At 39.6% G+C, this 21,171-nt stretch overlaps 1 protein-coding gene across 3 annotated transcripts; it reads right to left on the bottom strand.

Annotated features, from left to right (window-relative positions):
- Window positions 1-381: 381 nt before the first annotated feature.
- On the bottom strand, window positions 382-20,600 carry LOC139663758 (deoxynucleoside triphosphate triphosphohydrolase SAMHD1-like). Of its 3 annotated transcripts, none has more exons than XM_071542486.1 (16): window positions 20,344-20,600; window positions 18,973-19,039; window positions 14,359-14,431; window positions 13,524-13,684; window positions 12,918-13,033; window positions 12,188-12,258; window positions 10,665-10,829; window positions 10,302-10,402; window positions 9,469-9,577; window positions 9,280-9,371; window positions 9,013-9,128; window positions 3,269-3,423; window positions 2,703-2,780; window positions 2,430-2,534; window positions 2,079-2,216; window positions 382-1,062 (listed from the first exon to the last, which is right to left on the bottom strand). In XM_071542486.1, exons 1-16 carry the CDS (start codon window positions 20,516-20,518, stop codon window positions 958-960), a joined length of 1,827 nt encoding a protein of 608 aa, XP_071398587.1. In that variant the 5' UTR covers window positions 20,519-20,600; the 3' UTR covers window positions 382-957. The 3 variants fall into 3 exon arrangements, 2 of the variants coding, with proteins under 2 accessions (XP_071398587.1, XP_071398588.1); XR_011696728.1 differs by having other exon boundaries at window positions 939-1,062; window positions 2,079-2,197; XM_071542487.1 differs by lacking the exons at window positions 382-1,062; window positions 2,079-2,216; window positions 2,430-2,534; window positions 2,703-2,780; window positions 3,269-3,423 and adding an exon at window positions 6,917-7,411.
- Window positions 20,601-21,171: the final 571 nt, after the last annotated feature.

Raw genomic sequence — 21,171 nt, 5'->3', positions numbered from 1 at the left:
CAAGAATGCCCAACCCATAGTAAATGCATTCCAAGTCAAAATAAGTTGTAAACAAATTTCAAAATAAATTCATATGTACAAACCAAATACCATTAGATGCTCCATTACCCATATTGTAATTTTCTGACTTGCCACCATCATCAAGAATACACAATGCATTTGTTGATATGACCTTGTGCTGATTAGACATACCACCTTTTGAAAGCTTGGCAAAAAACAAAAACCTGCATGAATATACCTGCAAGCTGAATAAAACAATAACCTGAATCATATCAGCTTGTGTACATCCTGTAGAAACACATTGCCTTGAAATAAATATACATTCAGTTTCAGAGTAACACAGAGCATGAGCATGATTAATGAGCATGATTAATTGTTCAGAGTAACTTTTAACTACAAACACCTGAATGGTTATGATGGTTAATAATAAAATGATGTGTGACTGAAGAAGACACAGCCAGGATGTAGAAAGATAGAGCTTGATATGCACTCATATTTTTCTTATTTTGACCCGTAATGATATGATCACATGATAGTGGGTTACTGGTACAAGCATGATATAAAATAAATGAGGACACAACTTAAAATGTGACAAATACAACTGCCAAAGGAAAGGGGATCCCAAATTAAAATGGATAAAAAAAAAAAAAACTAAAACAAAGGTATAATATGTATAATCCTTGGCATGTGGACAGAGCTCTATTTTAGTGCAACAAAAACCCTGAGTACAGGCCCTGAATATGCAATAATGCATCCTCATGTCTTTTTTGAAACTCTTGAGTTTTTTCTTTTTGGAGTAAAAACACAGTGTTCAGTACTTCAAACAGTACTCGTCATCTTCAGCCTTGCTGTGCTCATCAACACACTCGCCTTGTAGAAATATACAATTTTCACTCAAAGTAACAGACTTTCCCCGCAAGCATCCCTCCTAAACAGGGGATGCTTGCGCTCTTCCTCTTACTTGAAAAGATTGGTTTTGGCCTTCTCTTGTCCATCTTCACCACCCCCATTCTTGTTCATCCGGCTATCTTTCGCAGGGGTGAGCTCGATTACGTCTCCAACCTGAGAGTGCAAAAATGATACAAACATATCAGTTAGAATGCAACACACAATTTAACATTATTAAAGCGAGGTATTAGGTTGCAGTACACACTGGTAGGAATTCTGGGCTCCTGACCCACTGCTCCTTCCCTGCCCACGCCCTGAATGTTTTTAGGGCTTATTATGGGGCCAGAAGTGGAGAGAAAATCGGCTCTCAAGAAACTGCAGAAAAGGGGACCAGGTAGCCTGGAATTAGAGCTGAACAATTAATCAAAAAAAAAGAAAGAAATCGCAATATGAACTTCTGCAATTTCCAAATCGCAGAATTTATTGCTTAAGAGAGAGGAGTGTCTAAAATGGATTTCTTAACAAGGTGTTTTAGTGCTCCAGGTAATCTTTGTTCCAGGAATCAAGAGCAATATTGGTGAAAACCTTTCATCATACTCAAACATCTATTTTTTTTAACAAAATCACTTTACTTAAAACAATTTTAAAATTTAAAAAAAATTATGACAAGTAAAACTTGTGATGATATGAATCGCAGTTGCAATCGCAATTGCAATATTCTGTCAAATAATCGCAATTAGATTGTTTTGTCAAGATCTTTCAGCCCTACTTGGAAAGATTTGATTTTGTCTTTTAGATTTTTAGATTTTGAGTTTTTCTAAAGTTGAGTGTTCTGTCAATAGGTTCAACCAATGGGTTATGGATAGTGTTGTTCAGTCTTTCAAATTAAGTAGTATAACCTCTTAGGCAATAGTTTATTTTATTTATATAAAATCCTCAGTTGATAGGTCGCCTAGCAATGAGACGACAGGGTTTAGGGGGGATGCTGAGGCCCAGGATCCTATACAGCTTGCTCAGGACCTTCGACCAGAGGGACTGGACAAAATCCACTTACCTTTCTGAAGGGCCCCTCCAGCTTCAGGCACCCTGCAAGTACCTCCCTCTTCCCCTCTACTAACAGCACCCCTGGTCATACATTGTAAAATTTGACAATTCAATACATTTTAGCATCTAACTTGAGCGTATATTACCTGAGGCTCTGGCAAATTCATGTCCTTGCACCACTGTTCAAAGTGCTTCTTGGCTGCCTGCAGGCTCCTGTCATCAGTCTTCTTACAGTGGACCCTGATCAACTGCTCCTCGAAGCGCTCTGGTAGAAGTTTAGACATCTGACAGAGTACAGTGTCCACTTTAAGGCATAAACTTAAGACTACTGCAAGGAACAACAGCAGTAAAACAACCAATCAGAGGTAGTGACCAACAGCTGCTATGCATTAAAAAGAAAAGACAAGTGTTGAGCAATCAGCAATTTAAAGCTGTAAGTAGCTCACACAAAGAAAGACCATGATTTAAATTTTTGTGGTCATTGCTTTAGTTCTGACCTGGTTCTCGCATATCTCCATGGCTTTGGTAGTGTCATTCTTACAGTAGAACCGCACATTGTTGATGGGGTTCTCTTTCTTCATCCCATAGTCCATTTTAATTACCTAAAAGACAAGGGAGAGAAGTCTCTCCACAAGTAGAGCATAAAAGGGAGTCTACAAATCGAACAATAATCAATGAAACTCAAAACCTCAACGAAAGTGAATTCCCCATTTTGGAGTGATCAGTAAATGGATTTTATGAGATTTAAAGAAATCAGACTAGATACTCACACTGACTACAAAGTCCTCCGGCTGCAGATTGACGGTACACGGAGGCTTGGATGTGGCCATAGCACGTGCCCACTCATCCTAAGGGAGGAAAGAGAGAGCGAGAGATGGGAGTGATAGATGTAAGAGACCCATACATTTTAAAGCATATAGGCTATCCGGTTGACTTTTCAATGTGACTTATTCCGTCATGCCAGGACACATTAAGTGACAGGCCCAGATGCACAAGAATTGGATTTTGCTCACATCTTCAAAACCAGATATGGGAGTGGTCAGGCTCGCATTGTGATAGGAATTCTATGTAGTCTGGATGCAATCCAGGCGCAATATGAATGCAGGCAATGCAAACACATAGAGAGAGCAGGGGAAAATAATGTAGACACAAAAAAAGTACAACCACAAAAGCTGAATAACAGCTATTTCTAACCCAAGTGTGGATGATCTTTAAAATTAGTTCTCAAAAAATCAAATCAAAATGTCAATTGTAACCACAGCTACAGATAAACAGATGACATATACACATGGACATGTATACACCAGTAGAGACACACAAAGACACGAGCACACACCTTTGTGCCCATCAGAGGTTTGTCAGCGTTTGGCAGAGTTTGGCCCACAAACTTGTAGAGGCGCCGATAGACAATGTTTTGTAGAATCTGCCTTGAATCTTTCAGCTCCGGGCGAGAAGAGGGAGAGGAGTTGAGTATTTCTTCAAACACATGGTCTATATGTCAGACAGAGAGACAGAGTAGAAGACAGGTCAGATAGACCAAATCAAAGACAACAAAGGTCACAAATGTATTCATTTCATGGCCGGGCGTCTCAGCCCAGCAAGATGGCTCAGTTGAGCTTCAGCACCAGGGACAGCGCTCTCTCCCACACAGGAGAGCACTGAGCAGATTGTGGGAGGGCCGATATCTTAGGTGCGTTCCATTTGATAACGATTTCTCCTCACCTCGCATCTCCTCCTCAACTCCTCAGTAAAAGGTCATGGAGGAAACGAGGAGAAGATGCGAGGAAGGGGAGGAGACGAGTGAATCGTGTTCTGTCAATTGGAACTTTCTCACCGCGTTTTGAAGTGATGTTTGAAGTGTGGTGTTTGAGGCTCCTCGTGCACAGTATCTCCTTCCCCTCCATGGATGACAGCACACAATTACACAAGGAAGCTAGGTTTTTTGCACACCTATACCGGGAGACAGGTGCGTAGGAGAGGACTGGGAACATAAGAAGAGACTCCCGCACACTATCTACACTTGTAATTAAAATGTTTATTAGAAAATAAGCAATGTTTCGGTACTGAAACCTTTTTTTTTTTTTTTTTTGCCTGACAAACATTGCTTATTTTCTAATGAATGTTTTAATTACAAGTGTAGACAGTGTGCGGGAGTCTCTTATGTTCAGCACACAATTACACAACATCACAAAATGTACACACATAACACCACACGACAACAAAGAAGAGATTCAGAAATGCACATCCAACCAACTGGTTGTTTTACGTCGTAATCATTCAATCTTAAGATTACATATTATATAAGATTAGAAGATAATATAAAGACTGGCTACAAGTGAGTACAAGCCTGATTAGATTTCAGCCAGTTCTTGACTTTTGAGTTAAACATTTTAACATCCTTAATTAGGTATTCACAGCATGACCTATTGTTTCTGGTCAGATTCTTATTATTATTCCCCTATTGTAATTGGCTCTAGCTCAGCGTCTGATTGGTCAAAAGTTTTCAAATTTGGCGCGCACATACCAAACCCCAGTAAGCAGGTGTCCGAGCGGTTTTGCCACAGGGGGCGCTATAACATGCAGTCAGTCACCCCGGCCGGCCCGTTTGGCCTACACACTTGAAACTTGGTATATAGCTGTCATTTGGCATGCTGAACAAATTTGCAATTAGGACCCATAAGGTCCATCTGGGTAGATTGGCCGCCATCTTGGACATTTTGTAAAACCTTTGACAATCTTCTTTTCCTGAACTGTAACTCCAAATGACACCATATTTGGTATGCATGGTCCATGCACATCCCCAAATAAAAATAAAACCTTTCGTAATGATCGGGTAAAGAATGGCAGAGTTATCAGCCAATCACATTCTGACATTATTCAATCTGTCACAAGTCCACTTCACAGTGGCCTATGAAACTTGGTGGCTACATCAGTGACAACATCCTTAGGGACTGTACCAAGTTTGGTGTTGATAGCCCAAAGAACGACAACACGGTACCGATTCCAATTTGTGTTAAGCTAACCGCTAACGCTCAACAGCATCTACTCATAAACCGTGACTCGGATTCACTCCTGATTGCTTGTGGACACCGGTCCTGAGTGATGTTCAGAGGCAGTCGCTGTAGTAGGCGATCGCTGTAGTAGGCGATCGCTGTACTAGGCGGTCGCGCGCTGTGAATACCTTTCAAGGTTGCTTTAATTACTTTTATTTCAGTTGGTAGTTTACTCCAGAGTTTGGTACCCTTTACGGAGAATGCTGATTGTGCAAAAGCAGTCCTACAGTGTGGTTCCCTGCAGTTTCCCTCAGTTACGCTTCTGGTTCCTCGATTGCTCTCTTGTCTACTAATGCATCTACTTAGGTTCTCTGGAAGTAACTTGTTTAAGCATTTGTAAACAAGTTTAAGATAGGAAAACTGAATAAAACACTCAAAACTAAGTAGATTGACTTTAGGAAAGAGCCCTCACCCACATCCAATACAGTACAGTTATCAAGGGGCAGTACAAATATCTGGGTGTCATACTGGACAAAAAGCTGCGGTGGAGACTGTACTTCCTCAAAAAACTGAGAACTTTTAATGTGGACTGCAAACTTTTCACTCTGTTTACAAATCCTTTGTTGAAAATGTTTTAACTTTCTGTATTATTTGCTGGTGTCATGGGACTGGCTGTCCCATTTCCTGCCTCACCTCCTGACCTGCCTCTCTCTCCCTTCACTCTTCACTCCCCAGTCCTGCCATTCTCCACCTGTCCACCAGATGTCCTCAGACTTTCCCTCTTCACCTGTTCTCCCCCTCCTGCTTCCACCACACCTGTCTTCCGTCAGCCCATTAGCCCGGTTACCTTGTTCCCCTTTCACCAGCCTGCTTTCCTCCAATCACCTCCCGGACTCTCCCCTGCCAGCCAGCTGTCCCTCATTTGTTTAATCAGTCTGTTTGTATATCTTGTCTCTGTTCATTGTAGTCTTTGCGAGTTTGTTGTCTTTGGTTACCTGTCGTGTTAGCTCTGTCTTCTGTTACCTGTGTTCAGCTCTGTCTTCTGTTACCTGTTGTGTGTTCCATGTGGAGATATTCTGCCTAGTTACCGGCCAGGTTTGGTTTTTGTTTTTCCTTTTGCCTGTCGGCCTGTTTTGTTTTTTTCCCTTTTTGGATTCTTTTGTTTTGTACTTCTGCCTTGGCTTTTTTCATTAAATCTCTTGCTTGTACCAGCTCCTCTCGCTGCCGGTTTTTGCATTTGGGTCCTAGTCTCTGCCCCCCTGACAGCTGGTTTGGAAATGCTACTGTTACACAGAAAAATGCACTAAGAAAAATTACCACCACAGATAGCAAACTAATAGGGTCAAATCAGTTAGGTCTGGGCACTAGACAAACACATACAAAATTTTTCAAACCCCAGTCACACCCTGTTTGCAGAATTTGTCTCACTCCCCTCTGGCTGTAGGTTCCAGACCCCGGCATAAAAATAAAACAGAACTAAACAGTCTTTCATCCTCCTAGTCATATCCTTAATAACTTAATAACCCACTCCAGCTGGTCTGGCCTATCGCTCTGGCTGAATGCCATCTCCATACACAACACTTGCATAGTGCACAGTGTATTGCATATTGATGATGTCCATTGTCCATTTATTCTATTCTTTTTATTGTTGTTGCTCTTTGTGTTTTTATACTTAGAGTGAACACTTCAAATGTGTAACACTGCAACCCAAATTTCCCAATAAAGACAATAAAGTTGCTATTCTATTCTATTCAACTCAACTTTATTTATATAGCACCTTTCATACAAGCATACAGCCCAAAGTGCTTCACATAGCAAAATTACAACAATAAAACAATAAAATGTTTTAAAAAATCAATAAATAAGAGTCAATAAAATAAAAATACAATAAAATAAACACCAGGGACGAAAGTAAAAACCAGTGATTAGAACTTAAAAACTAAGGCTATAACATTGCTCCAAATTAAAAGCCAGATTAAAAAGATAGGTCTTTCATTTCCTTTTAAAAATACCAAGAGAGCTTGCCATTCTAATATCCAGAGGCAGTGTGTTCCACAGTTTAGGGGCATAAACACAGAAGGCACTCTCACCGGTACTTTTATGGGACACATAAGGAACATCTAAAAGAAGAGCGGTGGAGGACCTTAGTGATCTGGCTGGAACATAAAATGAAAGCACATCTCTGATGTAGGGAGGAGCAAGGTCATTTAAAGCTTTATAAACAAGTAAAAGAACTTTAAAATCAATTCTAAAAGATACAGGTAGCCAGTGCAGTGTCTTAAGCAGTGGGGTAATGTGATCCATTTTCTTTGTTTTGGTTAAGACTCTGGCCGCAGCATTCTGAACCAGCTGTAGTTTTCTTATAGACTTTTTAGGTAATCCAGTAAAAAGGGAATTACAATAGTCTAAACAGCTAGTGATAAAAGCATGAGTGAGTATTTCAGCATCTTTCTGAGTTAAAAAAAGGTCTGACTTTGGCGATATTCCTAAAATGAAAAAAGGATGTTTTAATGACCTTGTTAAAATGAGAATTCATATTTAAATCAGAGTCTAAAATCACTCCCAAGTTTGCAATGTTAGTTTTAATCTCTTTGCTAAGACCACCAAGCATTGAGTGCAGTTTTTCTCTTGCGGGTCCTATTAAAAGAATCTCAGTTTTTTCCTCATTTAGCTTTAAAAAGTTTTTACCCATCCATACATTAATGTCCGTGAGACAGGCAATGAGAGCATGCAGTGCATTGGGGTCATTTGGCGAGACAGAGATGTACAATTATGTATCATCAGCATACAAATGGTAATTGACATGGTGATGGTTAATAATATTTCCAAGTGGGAGCATATATAATGAAAACAAAATTGGGCCGAGAATACTTCCTTGAGGAATGCCATATTCAATACCATGAGTCTCTCATACATAAGCACCCAGGCTGACAAAAAACTGTCTATCAGTTAAATATGACTGAAACCAAGCTAATACACGGTCAGAGACACCCAACCATTTCTCAAGTCTGTCAATTAAAATATCGTGGTCGATTGTATCGAATGCTGCACTGAGGTCTAAGAGAAGAAGGACAGCAACATTGTTTGCATCCACAATAATTCTCAGGTCGTTTACAACTTTCAGTAGGGCAGTCTCTGTGCTGTGGTTTGCTCGATAACCAGATTGGAGATTTTCTAAAATGCCGTTATTGGTTAGATGAACAAGTAGTTGATTAAAAACAATTTTCTCTGAAAGTTTACCAAGGAAAGGTAGATTAGAAATGGGTCTGTAATTGTTTAGCTCTGAGTAATCTAGATTTGATTACTTGAGGAGAGGCTTTACCATTGAAGTCTTGAAAGCTGTGGGGAAGATGCCTAAATTAAGAGAGGAGTTTATTATACTTGTTGTTCTATTCTATTCTATTCTATTCTATTCTATTCTATTCTATTCTATTCTATTCTTTTTGCCAGTAGCCGAGCTGCAGCATGTTGGACTAACTGTAATCTGGAGATTCTCTCTGGGTAAGAAAGGCAAGTTTCAGGGACTAAACAATAGTTAAGCCATGACAAAATAAAAGCATGACTCATAGTTTCCTAGTGACTAAGAAAAAAAGCAAAAATTCTGGAAAGTCTCCAGAGTTGTAGAAACACAACTGCACAACTAGTCTCCTTCCAGACTTAGGAGTCGAAAATAACAAGATTCCTACAGTTTCAGAAAACATTAGTCGAGAGCTGGCCAAGATGGTTACAGATTTGAGTGAGCATTAACATTAGATGTACCGTTTGTGTATGCAGTTGTAAGAAATTAAGAGACATCTAGCATTGAAAATCCAGAAAACAGTCATGTGAAATGGGAAACTGCTCGATATCACTCTATATATCTAAGGTGATGCACTTGGATAAAAAGTCCTCTCCAATTATTTCCACTGTGAAAGTACAGGCAGTGATGATACTGAAGATGCAGTCTGGTCAATCCAGCATATTTTGGAAGATAATCATTTATTATTATTTACTAACTCTGGCACAGATGGTGCTGGTGTATCCTGCCTATCTCCTCATTTAGTGTCCTACAAACATGAGCTAAGAGGACACAGTGGCCTCTACTGACCTGTCAGCTTGGTGTAGGCCTCCATGTCATCTATGGCCGTGGAGAGGGTGAACATCTTCCCCCCTGAACCTTCGAACTCCATGTTTTTGTCTGCTTTTAAGAAGGCCTCTGTGATCCTGGATAATCAAGCCCAAACATGTCATTTTTGAGAACATTTATGTATCACACAAGATAGTGAATCACAGACCAAAGGCGAGAAGCTACATGAGACAAAACACCAAATAACAGTAAATGTTGCCAAAGTACTAATGTAGGCAGAGCACTCACATGGTCTCTATGATGTGGCCCACTCTGTGTTGGTAGGCTCTTCTGTGGAGCCAGTACCTTGTGTGGAACATGTGATACACATTGTCTACCTCCTGTTGAGGGAATTCACATCTAGTTTAGTCACAACTAATAATCTGAATGGATTGCTGTTTAAATCAGATCTTAAAGTGGGGGCTGCATGGTCAGCACCTTGTCTCTGGTACAGATGTGCTTCTTCCCATCCACCACACACACCCTGGCAAACTGGAGGAAGCGACTATAGTCAAAGTTATTCTGGATGCCCAGGTGGTAGCAGTCCCTGAGGAGAGATGAGTGAGAGATATATGAAGAGAATACTAAACAAATTAAGGCCTTGTCCACACTAATCAGTGTTGTGTTGTTTGCGTTTCTGTCCATACTAGCATTTCCATTTTCTAAAAGATTCACGTCCACATTGATACACGAAAAAGATAGGAAAACTGTGAAATCTACCCTATTGGGCATGCGCAAGCCTCTGACCTATGACCTTTATGTTGTTACCACTGTTTATGGAAGTGCTGTCACAGCTGCAGTAGCAGAGTGCCTTAAGCGCCAAGAAGATGTCCAAATCACGACAAAAGAGGGACAAAAGCAAGCCAGACTTCTTTGTCTGGACAGACAATGAAGTTGAGCTGCTTTTGAAAGTAACGAACGACTACAACACCGCCAAAGCCATGGAGAATATAGACGTTATAACGTTAATAATATAGCGTTTTGGAAAAGCCCCGTTTTCCCCGCCCACACTACAACACGAAACCAGCGTTTTCAAATGTATCCACTTTGGAGAGCGTTTTCAAAAAGCTCCATTTTCAATGGACAAAAACGTTGTCTTAGTGTGGATGGAAGGCCAAAACAGAGAAATAAAGATGCATTTTCAAATTTACCTGGATTAGTGTGGACAAGACCTAAGTCTAACTAATCAAAAGAATATTGGATAAGGTGAATAAATTGTTCATCAGTCCATAGTAAAAAGTGAATTATCCTAATTAATCAATGAGCCCCACCTGGCAAAGTAGTCCCACTTATCCACATCAATGCCATTTCTTTTGTTGGCCACGATTTCATAGAGGAAGGACTTGTCCTCTGACCGACCCTTGTACGGCCACTGTGGAGACAGCAGCACAACAGTGACATTAGACATGGCCTGGTGTACCAATTATGATTAGCTAGCTATACCAATTTCACACTGGAATGACTATTGTATGATGACTCTATGTCTGTAACATTTAGCAATATGTAACAAAATAAAGTGCTCATGGTCAAAATAGCACAGTACATACAAATCTGCCCGATCAATCAGTCACACACTCTATATTGTCTAATGCTTAAAAGTCTATACACACATGTAGTGTGTGATAACGACTGACCGGCGCCTCCTGGCTGAGAGAGGCTTTGGTGTCCAGGGGTCCATCGATCTGCTCCTTGATGAAGACCAGGTCCTCAGGCAACACCAGGCCATGCTGCTTCATCACCGGCTCCAGGCCATTATTACTCACCAGGTAGTCAAACATGGCTAGAGAAGCCGTCTCATGCTGCAACACAAACACACAGACGCATATTAAGATGAGAAAGTGCACATTCACAATTTCATATTGAAACCAAACTGACTCACTAATCAAACAGCTCTAGATGAGCTTATCTAGAATGACAGAGTCCAGGATACAAACTTTAATGGTGCTTATCTCTCTCACGTTTGCCAATGACAGATCTGCGGTCATAACTTACATAATGACACCATGACTAACAGTTCTTATCACAGAACCTTATCAGCCCAAACACTGTAATCACTATCTTAGCTGACAACCATTGTGCTTACTAGTCAACTGACAGTAATTGCTTAGTAGATCAGCCTTAAATTTTTGATTTGATTTATTTGACATATCAAAACCAAATATATATAAAATGTCACACACTGCGACAAATAAAATTAATTACAACATTTGTCATGTTTTCTGAAGTATCTTAATTGGTTTAAATCAGTGGCAGCTTGTCATGCCCCTCCTGTTTTAAGAACACGGGAGAGGTCAGGTCAAGCTTTTTGAACGTTTTAGCTTCTGGTTAGCTAGAGAATAGCCAATAAGCTATTTAACTGAATTGAGATGCTATTCCTGTCTCCTTTGAACAATTATCCTTCCCCATTCTGAAATTGGGCAATTCAACAGCATGTTTGGGCTGGATTATTGTGGTTGTGGATGGATGGGTGCTTAAGAATCTGAGGTATCTAACACTGGTTTAAAACAGCGCCTGCTTGAACATATTAACAGCAGATGTTTCCTGTTTTGGTCAGTGGACACTCACTAATCACTGAAAATGAAAACTGCATTATTCCACTGACAAAAGTGCAGTTAGTCATTCTGCCCTTTCAATCGCAGTACTGGAACTCTGTGCCAGCCTGGTGCCAGCACTTTCCAAATAAATTAATACATACCAGTTTTTCTAGTCAGTTAAGATCTAGGTTCATTACTAATCAAACATGCCAGCACTAAATTAGGATGGCTCTTTCTGCTGCCACCTTTCCAACTGAACACTCCTGCTTGTCTGCTCATGTTTTTTCTAACAATTGATATACACTGCTTGTATCCAAGTAATCAAGGTTGGAGTGCTTAGTAAATGCTTTCCTGTCACATTTTACTAATGTGCATCATAGTGTGCGTGCTTGTTCTCAGTGAGCATGCCTATTTCCTTATATTCTCTACTAAAGTGTTGTCCTATCACTGATACTCTGCTACATGTCGTCTTGTGTATCTTCTTTAATGTTGTCCTCTGGTTGTGTTTTTTTATATTTGCTTTTAATTGTAGGTAGCCATTAATGATATATGACCAGGGACTATAGAAACAAAACAAAAAAAGATAACAAACAAATAATAGAAATGGGGGGATAGTTTCTCACCTTCCATGTAATTTCTGGACGTGCTCTGGGGATGAACATCTTATCAAACATATGGGAAAAAGGCCCATGTCCTGGATAACAATGGATATTGAGAGAATTACTGATTTGTTTGTGTGTGTATTACACTATACACGTTTATATCTTACCAGGTCTTGTATAAAATAGAAGCTACTGAACCTACAGTTTCAGTTTCATTCTGACTCTTAAAGCTCTATGTAATGATTTTTTTCACTTTTAATTGCTATTAGTGTTGGAGTTGGCCTTCCCAGGCTCCAACGAAACCATTAGTGTAACATGAGACCTGCTGAAACAGCCAATTCTGAGTGGTGGTGTATTGGATAGTGCACTGGCGGGAAATAGTAGTGTCGCATGGGAAGTGATACGTTTTACGTAACATCTGGGTACTATGTTAGTAGATGCTAATACAAACTACCTGTGTTAGAATCATAGCTATACATTAGCCCATTAGCTTTTGTGAGAAGTATTCTACAAGAGCGTTTTTTCGCAAGCACCCTACAGTCTCATGAGTGTTTATGTGATCAATAAGCACACGCTTGTTTGTTGTCTGACATCATTACAGTTGCGAATTCTGACCAGAGTAGCCGCTGACCTGCCAAGTTATCACATATAGCTTTAACCACACCAAGCTACTAATAATAGACAAAAGCTGTTATATGTGAGGATGGCAGTGTGTGTGTGTGTGTGTGTGTGTGTGTGTTTCTTAACTCACCCAGGTCATGACAGAGACCAGCGATCTGCACACAAAGGATGTCTCTGGGAGTGATGTTGAGTTCTGGCTGCCTCTCATTCAGAGCTTGTACAAGCCGTCCTGCTAGGTATCCCACCCTGCACCAGGGCATAAACAACAGAACAACCTGTTCCACAACCACTGTGTGACCATCCTGCTGCCAACCTGGAACTAACACAAGCTTTTGATGCATCAGCCACTAAAAACCATCAGCACTCAACAGATAGAGCAACACAAACACAACTAATGCCTAAAGCAGACAACTGCCCTAGTCACATTTGTGAGTTGATGCCCTCTGGGTACTGCTTTACAGTTCCTGGACTTAAGAGTTAAAGAGCCAGTGACTCATTTTTCCCTGCTGCATTCAGACTGCTTAATTTCATATGAAATTATGTAGCATCGTTTGCCTGTGAACTTTGTATTTTGCACTGACGAGTGACCTTTTATTGCACTCTGTCAAGGCATTGACTCCTTATCAACTAATTTTAGTTATATGGGTATATGTTATGATATTATATGTGTTCAATTGTTCTTTTATATAATGTGTTGAATCCATACACATCTATCTGAAAACACACATGGACATACCCAATGGAGTGTTCAAAGCGGGTGTGAGACGCTCCAGGGAAGACATAGTAGGTCCCTCCCAGCTGCTTGATGTTTCGTAGTCTTTGGAACTGGGGTGTGTCTATGATTCGGATGAGAAGTGGGTGTATCTCCACATGCCCATGGATGGGATCATTAAACACCTGGTAGAAAACAGCACAACAAACAGCTACGATTATACAATAATAAAATGCACACACTTCCTCCATTATTTATCAGCCAAGAGTGCCAATTTAAAATTGGTCTCTGTGCCTGTCTTTTGGGAGGCAGGGTGACCGGTTGGAAAGCTGATGGTTTTTGGTGGCTGATGCATCAAAAGCTCATGTGTTGGTTTCAGGTTGGTAGCAGGATGGTCATACAGTGGTTGTGGAACGGGTTTTTCAAGCCCTGTGCCCTCCCTGCTAACGTGTCCTACCAAGATCCCTCCCAACTCCAAGGGTGCTGTTTTATAGCTGACTGTGCAATCTAATATCACTGGAAGGGGGAAGCAAAGAGACAATTTCCCTTCTGAGATCAGGAAACTAGTCTTTCTTCATTCTTCTTCTTCACCCTCTCTTCCCTTTTTCTCTTTTTTAAACCTCCCAACAAAAGAACAGAAAAAAGGAAGTACAACACTTTTTAAAAAAAAATTTTATTTTTATTTTTTTAGAACAATTCACTTCCATAATGTATGCTATGTGGTTGTGATGGTTCCTTTACTGACCCTGGTATGTTTGACGCTCCTTGCTGTTTATCCTACAAGCCTTTCTTCTTTTAAATAGTCTGTCTCTGTTATCACTACAGCCTTGAAAATGAGTTATTATGATGTACATGTTACCTTGTTTGGCTCCACTGCTATCTCCCAGAGCTTCCTGAGACTGCGTAGAATTTGCAGACGGACACCAAGGGGCCTAGAGAGAGTGAGAACAAGCACAGACCCTGTGTTCAATTCTATGCACTGGAGCACTGCGACACGGTTCAATTATCTAATTCAATAACTTTTTTTTTTTTTTTTGTGTGTCGTCCCTGATGGTATCTTATTTATTTATTTATTTTATTGCAAGACAAAAGACAGAACATTGACAGGACAACACAGGAAAAACAAAACAATAAATACAGGACAGGACAATTAATAAAAGTCTAGCCAGAAAACAAGAGAGCAAAGTGACATTAGTTGTCGGGTACTGTGTTGATCTGGTGTGTGTGTGTGTGTGTGTGTGTGTGTGTGTGTGTGCCTGCCTGTGTCCCACATTGTCAGACTAGGAAGAGGTCTATAAGGTGAATGGGAGATAGAGTAATAATAAGTAATAATAAAAAAAAATAAAAAAAATAAAAAAAACGCTAATACTAATACTACCTTTGACACCCCCTGACAAAAACAATACTACTGCTGTTATTACTACCACCATCACCACCACTAATAACGATAATAATAATAAAGTCAGGGAGGGTGCAAGCAGCATGTCCGCCCCAGCCACTGGCAGTGAAGCAGGGTCGGGGCGCCACCCGGGAGCTCCAGAACGGGCTGGCAGGGTCAGGCATGCTGGGTCAACAGTATTTTTTTTTTTACAACCTTTTAGGATTATTACTATGAATGTCATTTCTGTGCCGTTATTACTATGTTTTCAATGTTGTTGTTTTGTTTGTGGAGATTTGTATTTATTGCGTCTGATGTTGGTCCTGCTTTGGGTCCAGACCCTTATAGGAGGGGGCTGGCCCATTGTAGGCTTGATCCCTTCCCAAACCGCTCCCAGACCCTGAGGAGGGGGCCTGTTTATTAGGGATTGGCAGTCGCATTTAATTGTGGACTTTGATGAGGGGAGGAATATGGTGACCCAGCTTTGGAGTAGGGTAATTTCAATAGGCTTCATTACTTGTCCTTAGTGACAGCAGTGAGAATCCAGTGGTAAACAGGGGCAATATGCCAGTCTGGATTGCACTCATGTTAATTCTCTATCTGCGTGTTGAGCGGTGTAAAAAGTGTTACTGTTCACAAACACAGTCACAAACACATGCGATTTTGGAGCAAATTGTAGAATTTTAAGTTTCACTTTGGTTTTCTTGACTCCCGACATCGATAGCACTCAGACAGACTACCCTCTAGTGGTGAAAGGCGGTATAACCGGTATGACCGAGGTTGAGGAGGGAAGCACCACCGGTGTAAAAATGGCACCACCAGTATTCAACTTAGCGATAATAAAATAACCCATCACCCCAAAGACATAAATGATGCATTTTTTGAATTCTATAACAACCTTTACACGTCTCAGCTGGATTATTCCCAGGATGTATTAAATAACTATCTTAAAAATATAAACCTTCCCAAGGTGTCCGATCAGGATCGTCAGCTGCTAAACTCCCCATTTACTGAAATGGAAATTATTACAACTATTAACTCAATGTTCTCCAATAAAAGCCCAGGTCCAGACGGTTTTCCAATAGAGTTTTATAAAGAGTTCTGGATGGAGATCAAACCTATTTTCATGGACATGATTAATAATATCTGTCGCAAAAAATCACTCCCACAGTCAATGAATCTTGCCCATATTAGTGTCATATATAAAAGTGGTAAAGATACCTCTCAGTGCTCCTCTTATAGACCTATCAGTCTCTTAAACCATGACTATAAAATTATTACAAAGTTATTAGCAAGAAGACTAGATGCTGTTCTGCCCAATTTGATCAATCCTGATCAATCTGGTTTTATAAAAGGGCGTTACGCTGCTAATAATATAAGAAGAGTCCTAAATGTAATAAACTGTCTCAACAACCGTCGGGAGCCTTCTCTGCTTCTCGCATTGGATGCGGAGAAGGCTTTTGACAGGGTTGAATGGAGCTTTTTGTTCTCTGTGTTGCACAAACTTAATATGGGCAATGATTTTCTTGAATGGGTTAAAATGGTTTACACATGTCCAAAAGCAGCAGTCATAACCAATGGTACTTGCTCTGACTTTTTCTCTCTCACTAGAGGGACTAGACAGGGCTGTCCATTGTCTCCATTGTTATTTGCAATGGTGATCGAACCACTGGCGTCAGGTATTAGGGACAATATAGACATCAAGGGCTTAATAGTGGGTGATGATGAACACAAAATTTCATTGTACGCCGATGATATTCTCTTATACATAACAGAACCAGAAAAATCTATTTTACACTTACAGAATACAATTAATCAGTTCTCTTTTCATTCAGGTTACAAGATTAATTTTACTAAATCTAACGCCGCCCTTTTTCACCTGACGCCAACGGAAAAACTGCTTTCATCTTGTTCCTTTAATTGGACACCAGAGGGTTTCAAATACCTGGGTATCAATATTACACCAAATTTAGACAATTTATTTAAGGAAAATTATGTACCTTTTATGGATAAGGTCAAATTGGACCTACTAAAATGGAGTACACTCCCCCTCTCACTATTGGGCCGGATAAATGTCATTAGAATGAATATTCTCCCACGATTTAATTTCCTATTTCAGATGATACCCTGTTTCTTATCAGTAGCTTTTTTCAAAACATTGAATAAATATCTTTCTAAATTTATTTGGAGCAATAAAAAACCTAGGATCAGCCTCCTTACATTAATGAAACCACAATCAATGGGAGGACTGGAGCTCCCTAATTTCCAACATTACTTTTGGTCAGCTCAGTTAAGAAATTTAGTGTCATGGATATTGGAGAGACAAGAGTCTCAGTGGATACAAATAGAAAAACATTCATTGGAACCACTATCCTTGAGCTCTCTTATATTTATAAACCATTTTGAAAAAATAAAAGACATTCAAAGAAGCTTCACCATTTTCAATACGTTGAAAACCTGGAAAGAATGTAGAAAGAAGTATGGTGGGAATATGTGTACAACAATGTATTCCCCTATCCATCAAAATCCTGACATACCGAGGCATCCCACATTGACTGGTATAAGTGAATGGACAAATCTTGGCGTAAAACAATTTAGAGATCTTTTTAAAGAAAACATACAATTGAAATCATTTAGTGATCTACGGTCTGAATATAATATTTCTAATAAAGACTTCTTAAAATTCTTACAAATTCGTAGTGTCATCCAGTCACTTATAAAAACAAACAAACTGCGAAAAGAACTACTGGAAATCGAAGATCTGTTGCTAACTTCGGACACAATCAAGGGAAAGATCAGCGAATTTTATAAGGTTCTTGCAAAAGGAGGAAAGTCATCATTCCAGACATTAAAGAAAACTTGGGAGAATGATTTAGGGTTGACCTTTGAAGAAGATGTCTGGTCAAACATATGCGAATGTACATATTTCACATTTACTAGCAATAAAATTAAAGAAGCAAATTTTAAATTTATTTATAAATTGTACCTTACACCAGTTAAAATGAACAAAATTTCAAAAGATATATCTATAAAGTGCCCTCGATGCAAAGTGGGGGATGGAACATTTCTGCATATGTTTTGGGAATGTGAGTGCTTGAAAACTTTCTGGAGCTCAATCCATTCATTTACGCAAAAAACACTAGAAAAGGTATTTGAAATGAAACCTAACCTATACTTGCTAAACGATACCCAAGATCTCCCTTTGGACAGGAGGAAATGTAGATTATTAATTACAATAACATACTTTGCAAAGAAATGTATACTCTTATTCTGGAAGGATGACTCTCCTCCAATTTTTAAGACATTTCTGTCCCAAATATCAGAATTTTTACCAATGGAGAAGTTAACTTTTGAAAAATATAGACGGGGTCAAAGTTTTCAAGATTTATGGAACCCAATACTTTCAAGCATGGAAGTTTTCTCTAAAATGTAGTCAATAATATAAGACCTTGGTATTCCTGGTACTAAAAATGATGATATCAGAGCCGTGTCTAATAGACATGGCTCTAACATGAATGTTGCTGCAGAGAGCAGGTGAGGGCCTGAGAACCCTTGGCTGTGATAGGAAACTTTTATAAACATCCCTATTATTATTATTATTATTATTATTATTATTATTATTATTATGGTTATTGTAATAATATTTACTTCATTTGCAAAATTTGTATTTGTATTAACATATCGTTTGCATTCATCTTACTCTTTTTTCTTTTTGTTATGTATTATGTTAAAATGTACTTTTATTTTTATTATTTTTATTATCATTACCTTTGATTGTAGAGGGGGAGAGGGAGGGATATGAGGGCAAAATTGCATGTCTTTGATTTTGTATATATTTTTTGGCAACTGTGAAATAAATAAAAAATATATATATAAAAAAAAAAAAAAAATGGCACCACCATGACAACTCTATCAAAGGGGACTGCCATGACAACTCTATCAAAGGGGACTGTGGGCTTGTTTGGCTGCAATTCTGGTCAACCATTATTTGTTACCACACCAAGGAAGCTGGTTTTAAATGAAATTCCCTTGGTTAGCCAGGATTGTTATGTTTTCTTAGACATCCCACACCAGGACAAATGAGGACACACTTACCCTATGCCCATCGTCTCCAACTCTGTCTCTGAGAGATAACTCAGCCGGTCACCAGTGATTTCATGCTCTGGACAAAGGAGGAAACAGAATGTCATTGGCAGTTTATAGTTCTCCTGTATCTCACTGAATTGATTAGGGTTAGTAACATAATACTGTCTGGGTCAGGCGTTTGGCACTCATGGTACTGCAACGCACTTTGGATAAAAGCGTCCACCAAATGGCATGAGTGTGTGACGTATGGCAGCACAACAGCTTGCAACTGTGTGTGCGTTGACAACTGTAGCTACCTGTGGTCGTTAAGAAAAAAAAAACGAGAGAATCTGGGCTACTGGGCTGAGAAAGTCAATATTAGCAGCAGCATCAAACTAGCTAGCAATAGTCAATTTGGTCCAAGTTTCAGTTAGCTACACTGATTCATTGACAGCCTACATGCTAAGAAATAATTGCAGGATATGTGATTTCTTAACAGGTTTAACTAATGGCTGCAACTATATTTATTAAACTAACCGATACCTATCACAGTAGGTCTCCCTGGCTCGTTGTCGTCCTGCTCTGTGATTCTGTTGATAGCGCAGCTCTGTCGGGCGGGGGGGGGGGGGGGCGTCCACATGTCAGAAGGACAGAGAAAGGGGCAATGCACTGTGCACTGTGCAAACAATTCATTTGTGTTTTGCAGTTGCTCAAATACTTTCGCTTGTATCGCTACAATTTATTAACTATTCGGAAAATGTCTAAAATAAAATAATAAATTTAGTTCGGAAGGGGCATTTTGTTCAATTAAGGGAACCCACTGAGCAAAAGACGTGATTTCAACGTCTTGTCTATGCTTTAGCTCTCATATAGCCCAGGATCATTACGGCTATGTATAGATCTATTTTAGACCAAGCAGTAAATACATTATTACAATGAATAAACATCTGTAAATATCAAAAATATGCACCAGAGAAGTCCTGTAGACTAGCCTACAAGATAATTATCTGAGCACAAGAAGTAATTTCAACATTGTGTCTATGTGTAGCTCTCATATAGTCCAGGATAATATTGTCTATGTATAGACATCTAATAAACTTTCACTTTTCAACCCCATTTAAAGCCTAGACTGCTATGGCCATTTAGACGTGTTTTAAACGTCTAATCAACGTAAAATTGCTCAGTGGGAAAAGGGGCAGGTGCCCAAGCACCCATAACTTTTAATTTCTTCTTTTAAACAGTCTCTGTTATCACTAACGTTAGCCTTGAAAATTAGTTATTATGATGTAGGCTACATGTTACCTTGCAGCTTTCCAATAGAAGATAATTCATAGCTAGTTGTCTAGCTGTGAGATGAGAATAAATTTAACTCTATTAACTTAGCCAAACCAGAATACCGACCTCTAAATTTATCTTGCCATTCTTCCAGTCCTATCTCACGCAGGTGGTCACACGTTTGCTCCACTCCCCAGCTCATGAAGTCCGAGTCCTGCTCTGTCACTCTCTTCTTCTCTGGCGTTTTGAAAATGTCAGCAGTGGACAAATCTGCTTCTGCCGGACGCTTTCGGTTCTCCATCACGATCAGAGAAATTAGAGATATTGTTCAGGTTGGAGAGTGGCATCAAATTTACATACGATAACTACTTCACGGGACGGTTTCAGCTCATCGGGACAGACGATGACAGGAGACACCCAGGCGGTGGAAATACCGGTTTTTGTTTCTTCCCAGCCTGTAGGCTATGGTCAAACTCGCCAGAATTACAAATAGGACTTCCAGTTATAGCCTTCAAAATAAAACTCTTTGAAACGGTTTTTGTTTTTCGAGTAACACATCGCAGGAGCTGCTTTTTTGCAACGTGTCATCTTCTCTATGGTCCAAGACTAATTTCTCTAAGGAGACCAATAAATTGACTCTTCGATCTTGAATCTTGAAAGCACATATTAACAGCATAGACCTAACAATTGTGCCACACAGGGGTGCCAAATAAATGCAAAGAACTTTTCACAAAACCTACAGTAGCTATATCAGAGATCCTGGAACGGTGTCTACCCATTTCTGTGGAACAACCATGTGCCTGCATGGGTCAGAATAACCTCAATATGCCCTGACAAATATTAGGCTACGCTTTTATTTTATGAGCAAAATCTTCTTACTTCTGGTCTTTTGCTCGCTATTTCTTGCTGGCTTCACGGATCATCGCTTTGGTTGACAGAGGGCGGAGTGTGTGT

This window comes from Centroberyx affinis, unplaced genomic scaffold (genome assembly GCF_046629955.1).
Source record: "Centroberyx affinis isolate AG114_WGS23_722 - 3 ecotype Tasmania unplaced genomic scaffold, CSIRO-AGI_Caff_v1 ptg004114l_1, whole genome shotgun sequence".
NCBI classification, from domain to species: Eukaryota; Metazoa; Chordata; class Actinopteri; order Beryciformes; family Berycidae; genus Centroberyx; species Centroberyx affinis.
Note: the sequence above shows the minus strand (reverse complement) of the source record. Positions and strands in the feature narration are given on the sequence as shown.

Coding starts and splice junctions, on each gene's coding strand:
- LOC139663758 (XM_071542486.1), bottom strand. CDS start 20,518: ATGGAGAACCGAAAGCGTCCGGCAGAAGCAGATTTGTCCACTGCTGAC. Junction 10,830..12,187: donor GTCCAGAAATTACATGGAAG/GTGAGAAACTAT, acceptor TTTGTGTTGCAG/CATGAGACGGCTTCTCTAGC. Junction 2,535..2,702: donor CGGAGGACTTTGTAGTCAGT/GTGAGTATCTAG, acceptor CTTGTCTTTTAG/GTAATTAAAATGGACTATGG.